Source organism: Vicia villosa, linkage group LG6 (assembly GCF_029867415.1).
Source record: "Vicia villosa cultivar HV-30 ecotype Madison, WI linkage group LG6, Vvil1.0, whole genome shotgun sequence".
Classification (NCBI taxonomy): Eukaryota; Viridiplantae; Streptophyta; class Magnoliopsida; order Fabales; family Fabaceae; genus Vicia; species Vicia villosa.
Window position 1 is genome coordinate 23,594,963 of NC_081185.1, and position 13,414 is coordinate 23,608,376.

Below are 13,414 nucleotides of genomic sequence, written 5' to 3' on the forward strand. Positions count from 1 at the left end.
TCCCTTCCTACCCTCCATATTTTCTTTAATTCCAACCTTGCTCTCAATTTCTCTACACATTCTATTTTTTATTATTTTATTATTATTCTAATATATTTACTCAATTAAACTAAATAAACTCCTATTATTTAATTATCAAAATAATTATAAATAACTCTATTTTATTTCAATTAAATTCTACTTCTTATGATTATTTAACTACTACAACCCACGTATTAATAAAATACACAAAATCACAAATAATTTATAAATAAATCGCTTAAATTAAACTATTCGAAAATCAGTAATTACATATACCATATTGAACTAGTATTCTTGCATCCGAGTTATAAGAAACATAGTGAGAAAGCATAATCTTCATGCATTGAGTTATTCATTATTGATTCAACATTACATGAATGAATGCTTGATATATAGTGAAGCATTCATAGATCCTCACTCTACATTCTAACCAACTTTACAGTTATCTAATTAACTTTCTATAGATGGTTATAGTTAACGTAACTAACTATAACTATATAACTACATTGCCTAAGATATTCTCTAATAGTATATGGCCAAGTTGTAGAATTTTAACTCCAAAGAATTCTTAAATCATCCTTAACAGCTAGTTTGAGGTTGAGCCGTTCATTTCACCAATAATCTCCACAAGAACACAACCCGTCTTTAAAATGATGAAACCGATTCGCATCTCTTACAATGATCTCCCTTTCAACAATCTTCGATATAACCTTTATCGCTGAATGACAGTTCACACATGCTCGAAGATTCTTCGTTATTCTAAGAGTAGTTCCAGGTGCAGTACTAATAAGCCCATAAGCAACCGCTATTCTCTCGCTATGAATACAAAGATTCTCCTCCTTTTCTTCATAGTTCAGATCATGCAAAACAGATTCTGTATGTGGAACAAACCCGACATCTTTTAACTTTCTTTCTAGCCTCTGAAGCTCGTCGAAAATTTCCTTAGCCCGTGGATGCGACATGTCCCCTGCATGAAATGTATGGAGCTTCCCATTGATTTCAATAACACTATAGCCAAGGTATTTAGTCAATCCTTTCTCCTTCATTAGAACCCGAACATATGCAACTCGATCCCACATGCGAGTGGAAGCATAGAGATTAGATAGTTGTACGTAGTGCCCTGTATTATACGAATCTAGCGAGAATAGCTTCTGTGCCGCGTACTCTCCCAATGTTACGCTACGATGAATTTTGCATGCGCTAAGAAGTGCTCCCCATACACTTACACTCGGTTCAATCGGCATTTTCATGATAAAAACATAAGCCTGTTTCAAATAACCTGCACGTCCCAAGAGATCAACCACACAAGAATAATGTTCATTACGAGGCGTAATTCCAAAGTCTCTCATGCAATTAAATAGCTCCCACCCTTGTTTTACAAGACCAGAATGACTGCATGCTGTGAGAAGGCCAATAAAGGTGACATCATTTGGGCAAACCCCTTCTTGTTTCATCGCATGATAAAGATAAATGGCTTCCCAACCTTGACCATGCAATGCATATCCCATAATCATGGCACTCCACATAACGACATCCTTATCAGAAGCACGGTCGAATACCGCACGAGCAGATTCTACACTACCACATTTTGCATACATATCAATGAGAGTTGTGATAACGAATATTCCGCTACCGTATTTACTCTTTCTAACATAATCATCCATCCATTGTGCTAATTTGAGGGAACCAACTTGCGCACAAGCTAAAATTGCAGACCTAACAGTAATAGAATCTGGTTGAATACTTCTCGAAATCATGCCACGAAAAAGCTCTACTGCCTCCTCTGCATGACCGTTCTTCGCATAACCAGATATCATCGCATTCCACATCATCACATTATTAGGCGTCTTCATTTGATCAAAGAAAGATCTCGCAACTGTCACCTGTCCACATTTCGCATAAAAAGCTGTAAGCGAAATGACCAAATCAGACTCATCTTCAAGGCCCGTTTTGATGACACAAGCATGAAGAGATCTTCCTTGCTCCAAATCATCTACATCAGTATAAGCCCTCATAACACTCACCAGCAAAATCCAATCCGGTTTCACATCAGTTCTTCTCATTCGACTAAACATTCTCAATGCCTCCCAAGCTTCCCCATTCTGCGCATATCCCGAAATAATCGCAGTCCACGAAACAATCGTCCTATCACACAACCCATCAAACACCATTCTCGCCAAACCAATCCGACCACATTTAGCATACAACACCACAAGCCCATTCTGCACAAACACATCCGACCCAAATCCATAAACAACTATCTGCGCATGAACCAAACAACTCAAACCAAAATCCAACAACTCGGTACAAGCTTTAACCACACAAGGAAAAGTAAACCTATCCGGACTTAACCCAACCCATCTCATCCATCTAAACATCTCAACAACATTTCTCCACATGCCATTTCTCGAATAAGTTCTAATAACAGCATTCCACATAAACAAATCCGGGTCGGGAAATTCATCGAACAACTTACGTGCATAACAAACATGTCCAAAATTCGAACTTTGGTTAACCAGTTTCGTCACAAGAAACCTATCATATTGCAATCCAGAAACAACTAGCTGGTTATGTATTTGATAAAGATATTTAACATGGGTTGAATTATCAATAAGAGATTCATAAAATGAATGTGATTTGAAACAATGAACTGATGAAGAACAAATATGTTTGATCAAGTTGAAGATTAAACAAGCGTGTGTTTCAAAAGGTGTTAACTTTTTGTGTTTTGTGATGAGGGGAGGTAAGGTAAAGATCCAAGACATAGAGTTGTGTTGTGTAGTTTATGATTTAATGTTTGTGTATTAGAAAAGTTGAAACATTCCAATTAGACAAACTACTATGAAACATGGAATTTTGGATGTTTTTTATGTTGTTGAATATGGAATCTAGTTAACAGCAAAAGTGCAGTTATAAGGGAGGGAATGTTGAGATTTTGTTCAATGGGAATTTTTTGGATAGCCAAAGTATTTTTATTTTAATTTTAGGATTAAATATGTTTTTTTTAATAAATATCTCAATTTTTTATTTTTAATTCTATTAAAAATATAACATATTTTAGTCCATATAAATACATACAGTTTTGTTAATTTTCTAAAATTTTAAAAATTATTTAATTATTTTCTAATTTTTTTAATTTTTTTTCTTCATATGTTTAGAATATTGTAAAATCTTTATTTATTAAATTTTAAAAAATTTTAAAATGAGAAGAATTAAATATGAATTTTTAAAATTTTAAAAGATAATGATAGTAATGAAAATTTCAACTTAGAAATCAAATTTTGAGTTTTTTTCAAAGGAAGTTTTTATAACAATCTAAAAATATCTGCAAAATAATCATTCAAAAATACACATTGATTTAATAGCAGGGACTAAATTTATGTGCATAATAATTTAGTAGGGACCAAAACATGTAATTTTTTATAGGGACCAAAAGCAAGTCTAATTTATATGGACCAAAAACATATTTAACATTTACTTTTAATAAAGCTCAAATATATTGAAGAAAAAATACAAAAAAGAGAGGGGAAATCCTCTCAAAAGGTAAACCTATAAAAAAAAGTAAACCAAATTTATTATTTAAAAAGTCAGTTCTAATTTAAGGAGAATATAATAGATTAGACGAAAGAATTTAGATATGAAACCTAAATTAGTAAAAGAGTTTGCATAACTATTATGTTTCATGTAACTATGAGATAACAAAAAAGAGATGAAAGAGATATACTCTCTATAAGTCTTCCATCTAAGTTTAAGTTGCTAAGGAATAAGAGCATCAACCCCAAAAGTTTTGACCACCAAAAGAGAATTTGATTCCAACCAAAGATTTTGCCAATTGTAAGAAGAGACACGTTCAATAGCCATGAGGACAGTAGAAAATTCAACAAGAAAGGAGGAAGACCAAGGTAAAGGCCATAAAATCCAACAATTAAATCATCTTTATAGTCTCTGAAAAGCCCACCACAAGCAGCTTTGTTAGAATCATGAATGTAAACTCCCTCACAATTTCCTTTGACCCAATATGAATTTGGAGGAGTCCATATTTTTAAATTGTAATTCATAGTGTCGAATAATGTGTGTGTCGAACTAGATTTGATTTAGTTACACATAGATTTGATTTTGTTCAAAAACAAGTATTTTGGGCTTTTATAGTTTTGGGCATTTGGCTTAAAGAGCAAGTTAACCTAAATCTATAAATAGAGGGAGTAACCCATATTTTAATAATAAAGTTGTATTCACAGAATTTGCAGTTGCAAGTGAATAAGAAGTTTTCCACAGTTTGTGGGCAGAGAGAAACTTTGCAGAAAATCATTATCTTTCTTTCATATTTTTTCATTGTCATTGTGTGGTAGTAACAATCTTGTTCATCAAGATTGATGAATTTCCAACACAGATGACCTCCTTAATTTGAGGAGTTTTAGTGGGATGAAATGGAATGTTAAAAGTATACTCGACTGCAAATTCAGAGATTGAGTTTGAATTAGAAATTGAATCTATTGAAATTAATAAATTCAACATTTACGCATTCGGGTCATTAGTGACCGTTGTATCAAGATATCATATTTTAGTAAAATACATATTTTAATTTTTGTTTTTTAATTTAAAAGATCAATTTTAAATTTAAATCGTTTATTTTTATTGAACCATCACAAATACTTAAATGCGTGAATATGTGGTTTGTTGTCTGCCAGAAAACTCAATCCTTTCAATTACTCCCTTGATTTTAAATGACTTGTGATAGTTTGGTTCGGTTGGGCCAAACCAACCCACAGAAAAATGAAATCGACCGTATTACAAATTTATTATATAATCGTGTTAGCTTGTCTGTTTTTTTAAAGGCCCAATAACAACACTCATCTTGTTCAAACACCAATATATAACTAAGTAAAAACCCTAGCCGTCACAATTTGTCTCTCTTCCTCTTTGTCATACGTTACATTCTTTCTCTTTATCTTGCCTTTTTTTTGTTCTTCATCTGCTCTCATAACAAATTAATATGAAACTCAACAAAGGTAAGTATTTCAATTTTCATTTTAACTAGCAATCTTTATCTCTTCAGTTTTTTTGTTTATCAATATTGGTTGAAGTTTGGTCATATTATTCTTGATTGAAGCATCATTATCTTCGTCTCTTTAGTCTTTCATCTTTATTTTCTTCTTCCTATCTTTTGTAGGTTGCATTTGTTGAAGATTAGTGATGTTGTTGGTTGGAAATATGGATGGTTGAATAATGAGTTAGAAGGAAACAAGAAAATTTCTATTATAATTGAATGCTTATCTTCTACTTTTTCTTCTTCTATGTGTTGTAATATATTTTTTGGTTATTTTTCTTTTGTTACTGTAAGAGAAAAAAAAACAAGAAGAAATGTTATTTTACATAATATTTAAAAGTAGTTTGTTTTGTAAACAAGCCATCAAAGAAAAAATGGATCAAAAATTTAAATGATTCACCAATTATAAACCGTTTAAACCAATCAGAAACCCGCCAAACCGTGAAATAGAAAACTGTAAAATCGATGACAAACATGGTCAAAATTGGATCTTTGTTCTGAACCCGCGGTTTGGGTCGGATTGAGTGTTTGGGCCTGAACCCAACTCAATCTGACCGCCTGTCCAGCCCTAATCAAACACATAAAAATATCACATAGCAGGCCACCAAAATAAGGACCACCGCGTCAAAATGAAAAAAAGGCAGGAAACAAAAGTTGGCTTATATTTAAATAGAATTTGAGGTAGGCATGACAACAAAACTCATACCTGCGGTACCCACCCAAACCCCTCCCAAAGTCAATGGGGGTAAAACCCGCTTTGACTGGATTTAGGTTCGTGTTTGGGCTTTCTCTGATTATGAAAGATGGGGATGAGTCAAGTAATGAGGACAATAGTACCCACCCCGAAACCGCCCCGTTTATTTCATTATGTACATTATTATTTATTTTTGATAATTTAGAATATTGAATATGTGGTCAATATTTTGATAATTTGTTTTTATTTATTATTTAAAATATTTGAAACGTATGTATCAAATTTTTTTAGATTATTTTATTTTATGATTTATAATGTAATTTAATTTTGGAAAAAAATAAATATTTCTATTAAAAATTGATTTTACTAAGTGGATGATGGCGGGGCGTAGATACCCAAATCTAACCCGAACCGTTTGGAATGGGTTTGGATTTTAATTCTCCATCCCCTATTTAGATTTGGGACGGGTAACGAGAATTGTTTGGGGATCCGGGTTTGAGTTTGGGGAGGTAAAAACCGTCTCTGATCCGCCCTATTGCCCTGCCTAATATGAGGTCATTAATAGGGTGAGGTGGTTACTCTTTACTCTCTACATCATCAATTTAGCCATTCAACAAATTTTTGTTTTTCTTATACAAAAATTTGAAAATTTAACCATATATGTCCCAAGATGATAAGTATATTTATTTTTCTTATACCAAAATTTGAAAAGTTGCAATAACACAACACAACCAAATAAGCAATTAATAAACTCGTATATATTTATTGTTTAGCTTATTATAACTTTTTTATATGAAGTTTTTTTCTTCTAATTTTTTATTTTAATATAATAGAATTTATATAGAAATAGAAGACTAACAGACAGACAACAAACTGTATCGCTATTCTTTTTTAGATAATAAAATTAATTTAATTTAAAATTACATTCGCGGACCTAAAAAATATAACATTACTATTCATAAGCTTTTGGACTCTATAACTACCTAATAACATTATATTATATATATATATATATATATATATATATATATATATATATATATATATATATATATATATATATATATATATATATATATATATATATATATATATATATATATATATATATATATATATATATATATATATATATAAGTAAACAAGGCATCTACATCTATTAAAAATAATGAAATGATAAGAGAAATATAAATTAAAGTGTTTCAAAATCAAGTGTAAGAAAATATAAATGTTATTAAAATAAAATTATAGGTTCTGATATAAAATAAAATTATTTTAAAATTAGCTACTAAGGGCTAAGGTTGAAAAAAAATGATATAATTTGTTTAATAAGGAATTGTTCTATCTGCAATGACCATTAGGCTCAGGTTATAACGGTTCAACGCTGTCCAGTTCTGAAGAATACCCATATTTTTTATAATTGAATGGATTCATTCGACACACACACACGCGCGAACACGCACCGTGTGAAACTAGAGGTACGCTTTTTACTAGAATTCTTTCTACCTCTTTGTGATTCAATAAATAACTTAACTGTTGAAGTGTTAACCTTGTAAGTTCTTCCTCGCGCTTTTGCATTAGAGACTTGAACCAGTGTGTTGAGAGTCCACCACATCAATTCATCAAAAATTCTAGTTCTTGAAAAGTAGAGTCGTTTGTGAGAATCCAACCCACGGTCACATTGTACTTGAGTGTACTCGAGCATCCTATAAGGAAGCGCCACACATTAGCCTAGAAACCTAAGGCATTGTGTCAGGAAGGTCCTGGAAAATGTCTCAATGATGAGACTAACATTTAACGCACTTGTTTCCTAAGCACATCGTGTCGACTCCCATGCCTTTCCTTTTCCCCATGTAAAGTAGTCGACCGAGTTTCTACAAAGATTTCTCATTCGCTATGTCATGACAAACCTTGAGGGTAAGTGTTCTAGGTCGTCTGTAAGGCCCAATAAGCAAAAGGCTCAATTTTCATTTTGAGATCAACCATCCTAGATCATAAAGGTTCAAGGAAGTTAAATTGTGAAGAATACCCACAATTTGATATAGTCGAACGATTTCCCTATATCCTTTAGGTAAAAGAATGAATTTCTCCAACCACCCGTCATATGTATACAACACCATGCGTGATACAAGAGGTATGATTTTCACCATAATCTACTCTACCCCTTTTTGACTCAATAACTGACTTGAGCATTAGAGTGCTAACCTTGCACATTTGCCTAAGCGTTGTTGCATCAGAGACTTGCACCATTGCATTGAGAGTTCATCGACAATTCTAATTCTTGAAAAGAACAGTCCTTTATAAAACCAAAATTATTTATGAACTGGTGATATGGACTATTAGCGCGGTGGTGTAGATCTATGATGCATCAGTGCGAAGGTAGATTTGTAAGGTTAGCACTCCGACATCTTAGTCTGTTATTGAGTGAAAAAAGGATAGAATAGATTATGGCGAAAATTATAATTTAAATTTCATGCATAATGATGTATATGGATATATTGTTAGAAAAATCCCTTCTTTTACTCTGAGGGACGAGAAAAACTGTACGATTATATCAAATAATGGATATTCTTTATAATTGGATTGTCTTCAACCTTTATAATTTGAGTTGGATGATCTCAAAGTAACAATTAGAACTGATTTTTTATTGGATCATGCAGACAACCTATAATAGAAATCATGGTAATATATCCAAAATTAAGAGAGAAAAGAATAAATTATATAATACTACATTGTCTTATTTATTTACACTATCATAATATATTACAAGATATAACTTCTAGTTTGTATAGTTAGTAGATAAACTATACAAAATTATAAAAAAAAATGTTGAGTTCCATCACAATAACTAACGATAATTCATACAATATAATATTTTCCTAGCTTAAGAACTCATTTTTAGCCTTCATGACATTTTTGTACTCGCTAGGGCGTGGACAAAGGATATACACAACTAACAACTACACACTTGTAATCAATACACTTTGTGACCAGAATATAAAAAATATCTTTTGGACAATCATCATCAGATTCACATTCACGTAAAGTTGCTGAAGTTTCAAAAGAAAAGAACACAATGTTATTAAAACATAATAAAAAGTTTTATAGAAATTTAAAAAAGAAAAGAAAAAAATGACTTACACAAACATTTCACACCAAAAAGAAATAGAGAAATAAATAGAATCATAGCATAAATAAACTTGGAAATTTCAATCATTTTTCTTCCTTTTTGCATTTTAAAAACTTAATTTGATCTCGTATAAAGCTCATACTATCCTAAAAGCAATTAAATTAGTTTTAAGTCTTATGGAGTTATGAAAAGCCATTGTTAATATTAGAATAATTATTTAAGTAAAAATAAATTTATTATTAAATGTCCCTTAAGTAGATGAATGTGACATGCTTGCCCTTTATCATAAATTAGTAAGGTGTTCACATAAAGAACTTGCTAATCTTAATTATTTTATTCATTAATTTTCAACACTCCATAAGAATTCAAAGCTTCAGTGTTTTAAGAAACGAATGGGTTACGTATGTTTCTAAGTTGGGTTTGCCAAATATTGTTTTATAACATTTTAATAACTGATGTAAATATGTTTCTTGGTAATGATGACACCAATCTTGAAACACAATAAAAAGGAAAGGATGACGAACACTCGTTAGCGAGAAAAATTCAATTCAAGTGCATGTAACTTGTTGTATTTTTATGCTAACTGATTACACTTGGAAATTTTAGCATAAATATGAGATAGTAGTAAAATGTAATCGGCTGGCATACTGAATCGTTTCAGTTTTATTTGTTTGATAATTGAATCTCATCATACGTGGTTGTATATATACTCTTTGGGTATCTTATAAATGAATGAATCCACTTCTCTCTCTCTCTCTCTCTCTCTCCATACTCAATTATTCAACAACCTTGTGTTTTAAAGTTCTAACATTTGGCATCAAGAGACTAGTTCGATCCATCTAATAGCTAGTAAGCAAACATGACTTCTGTCTCCAATGAAATGATTACTTCAAATCTACATATCCTTGATGCAAATAATTGCGATAAATGGTGCAAGAAAATGAAGGTGTTGTTTGGCTACTAAGATGTTCTTGATGTGATCAAGAACGATGTAAATCCTCTTGTTGAATGTGTTATTCTTGAGCAAAGAGCATCACATAAGGAAGAAAAGAAGAAAGATTTCAAAGCACTATTTATAATCCATCAATGCGCTTATACAGAAGACTATGAGAAAGTTGGTGATTACGAATCATCTAAACAAGAGTGAGAAATCTTGGGGAAGGTGTATGCAGGGGCTGACAAGGCGAATGTTGTGAGATTACAAACTCACAAAAGACAACTTGAGTTGATTTAAATAGAGGAGAAGGAAACCATAAATGATTTTACAACGAGAATTACTCGATTGATGAACCAAGTAAAAGTGTTTGGAAAAACGATTAAGGGGAAAAGTGTTGTCACGAAACTCTTACGTTCTTTAACGACAAGATTGTATAACATAGATTACGATTGAGAAATCAAAGGATCTTGGGACGATGAGCAAAGAGGAGCTGCAAAGCTCTCTTGAGGCACACAAACAGAGAATGGAGGAAAGGAGTGTTGATAAGGAAAAGGCAGAGATCGCTTTGCAAGCTTATTTAAATGAGAGAGACAAGAAGGAAAAAAGAAAGTGGACCATGAGCAAAGGTAGAGGTAACTTTCAAAAATTTGGAGGAAGCGAGTCCCGTAATTACAAGAATTCAACATTTCAAAAGGGTGTGAAAATTGTGGCAATAAGCTTGTTGGATCAAACAAATCTAGGGGAGACAATGTTATAGGTAGTTAAGGTAGAAGGATGGTTGACAAGAGCAACATGCGATACTATAATTGTCAAAATCATGATCATTTTGCAATAGAGTGCAATGCCAACAGGAAAGAACCTCAAGAAAATGAAGCTAGAGTTGCAAAACAAGAATTTTATGATGAGAACATACTCTTAATCATGATCACAGAAGGAGAATGCAATAGAAACTGATTGCAAGACAACAACTGCAATAGTTTAAAAAACACCACAGAACCAAAGGGTAACCAGTTGCAGTTTTATGGTAACTGGTTACATACTGAAGAAAACACAATGGTGACTTTGAAAGAATCTGTGCAGTGTAACGATCAATGGTATTTGGACTTCGGGTGTTCAATGCATATGACAAAGAAGAAATATTGGTATGTTATAATCAACCGTGCCATGAAGAAAAAGGTGAAGTTCGTGGACGATACCACCCGAATGGTGGAAGGGGATTGGCGACGTATTATCAAGAAAAGGGATGATAAACATTCTTTGATATACGATGTGATGTATATTCCCGAAATCAAGTGTAATATTCTAATTATTGACTAGTTATTTGAGAAGGATTACAAGATTCATATGGAGATCAAGGCGCTACGTATTATGGACACAAACAAAGTTTTTTTTATTGTTAACTCAATTATGCAAACAAAATACTAAAAGTTAAATTTTCGAGCAAGTTATATGATAGTAAAACATTATACTCCTTAATGAGAAAAAATATTACAAAAAAAAAAGTAAAATACAAAACCAAATCTTGTTCTTACAACAATCTATTTTAGTTTATCATATCCTTCATGAAACAATCTATGTGGATAAATATTTCTTGCCCTACTCTCCTTTTCTCTCTGGCTCCTAGCCAAGAATTCAAGATTGCTACGAGGCTTGACAAACCTCTCGTGTCATTCCCAATAAATTTATACATCTTATATTGAGGCTTTAAGTTAGGCTTTAGATGTGAAATATAATCACTTGCGAGTTGTGTCTTAAAGGCCCTCAAACGCTTACCTGCATATGAAATTCATTTCTTTGTCGACCTATCTTTGCCTGGAACAATATGTGAATCGATTTACATACTCTCTTATTTTACCTCCCTATGTAAATTGATTTACATACTCTCTTGTTTGAAATGATGTTTTTTTATTAAATTATCGCGTTTTGAAACCCCCACAATCTTACTATTTTTGAAATAACACACTGGTTCATAAACTATGGTAGTTTGAAATTGTTGCAATTTTACTATTTTCTGAAACAACATACTAACTCGCAAACTGTGGCAGTTTGAAATTCCTGTAATATGCACAGTTTTTTTTAAATATCATATTATTTAGAAAAATATGAACCATTGTGATTCCAAATCATTGACAATGATCATGCAACTTTTTCAAAATATTGCATCAAATCAAAGAGGCATAATGAGATGTATTAAAGTCAAAATACATCATTTTTTCAATGACCTCTTTCATACATCATTTTTCATATAATTGAAATAATTGTTTTTCTTCAAATTTTCATATATCCAATATATTGAAGCTTTGTGCATAACTTTCATTTTATTAAGAAAAAATTTCATTCAATTATTTTGAACACTTTTATATATATATATATATATATATATATATATATATATATATATATATATATATATATATATATATATATATATATATATATATATATATATATATATATATATATATATATATATATATATATATATATGTTTGATGTTGTCATCACAAGTTGTTGGTGATTATTGTAAAAGGTTCTCTGATTCAATGTGTATCATAGTTTTGGTGTTTGTTGTAAAAGAAAGTGGTGTTGGTTTATGTTACAAGATTGTAAGAAAGGTTTTGGTGTAAGGCTTGTACAAAGATTTAACACAGTGAAATCTCTCATGAGGTGTGAGAGGACTGAACTACCATTGTTTGGAAATTGGAACCAGGATATATTTGTTTTATTTTACTTACTACATTTTTATTTTTCTGCACTTTCGTTCATACGTTCTTCATAATCATTCCTTAAAAATAAAAAGAATCATAACATCTCTAAAATAACCGAAAAAGTCATGAAACTTAATTTACCCATCCCTCTTAGGTTGCACTCTATAGTTACATATTAAACACTTCCTAAATTTACATAATAGAGTTGGTATTAGTATTAAATAAAAATAATAATAAATGATCATATATACTTGTAAAATAAATCATGAAATTTAAAATAAATACCCTAATATCGATTCATATTTTCCTTTTTGTGAGATATTGGATCTAACTCTACAACATCAAGGGAACAACTAGCTTTCTTCATGCAGCTTTATCAACTGCATACAGTGGAGAAACTTGCAACTCGGCAATAATTTGGTGATCATATCAGCAACATTGTGATCTGTCGAAATCTTCAGCACTTGGACTTCTCCACGCTCGATTACTCCTCTGACGAAATGCAATCTCACATCGATGTGCTTAGTTCGCTCATGATAGGCTGAATTCTTCGACAGGTGTATTGCACTTTGACTATCACATTTAATAGTGATACATCGACCTTGAAGTTTCAGCTCCTTTGCAAAACCTTCAAGCCACAATGCTTCTTTCACAGCTTCAGTGAGGGCTATATATTCTGCTTCAGTGGTTGATAGAGCAACAACCTTCTGAAGTGTTGCTTTCCAACTAATTGTTGTGCCAAACATAGTGAAAACATATCCAGAAATAGATTTTCTAGAATCCATACAACCTGCATAATCAGAGTCGACATATCCTTCGATTACTGCTTTACTATCTTCACCCAAGGCTCCACCATAAATTAGGACCCTGTTCAGAG

The 13,414-nt window shown here is 31.7% G+C and overlaps 1 protein-coding gene across 1 annotated transcript; it reads right to left on the minus strand.

Moving 5' to 3' along the window:
• Nucleotides 1-429: 429 nt before the first annotated feature.
• Nucleotides 430-2,902, minus strand: LOC131611337 (pentatricopeptide repeat-containing protein At3g12770-like). The gene has a single exon (XM_058883382.1). The coding sequence runs from the start codon at nt 2,784-2,786 to the stop codon at nt 633-635; it is 2,154 nt and encodes a 717-aa protein (XP_058739365.1). The 5' UTR covers nt 2,787-2,902; the 3' UTR covers nt 430-632.
• Nucleotides 2,903-13,414: the final 10,512 nt, after the last annotated feature.

Excerpts from the sequence above, each read along its gene's own strand:
- LOC131611337 (XM_058883382.1), bottom strand. The coding sequence starts at position 2,786 with ATGTCTTGGATCTTTACCTTACCTCCCCTCATCACAAAACACAAAAAG.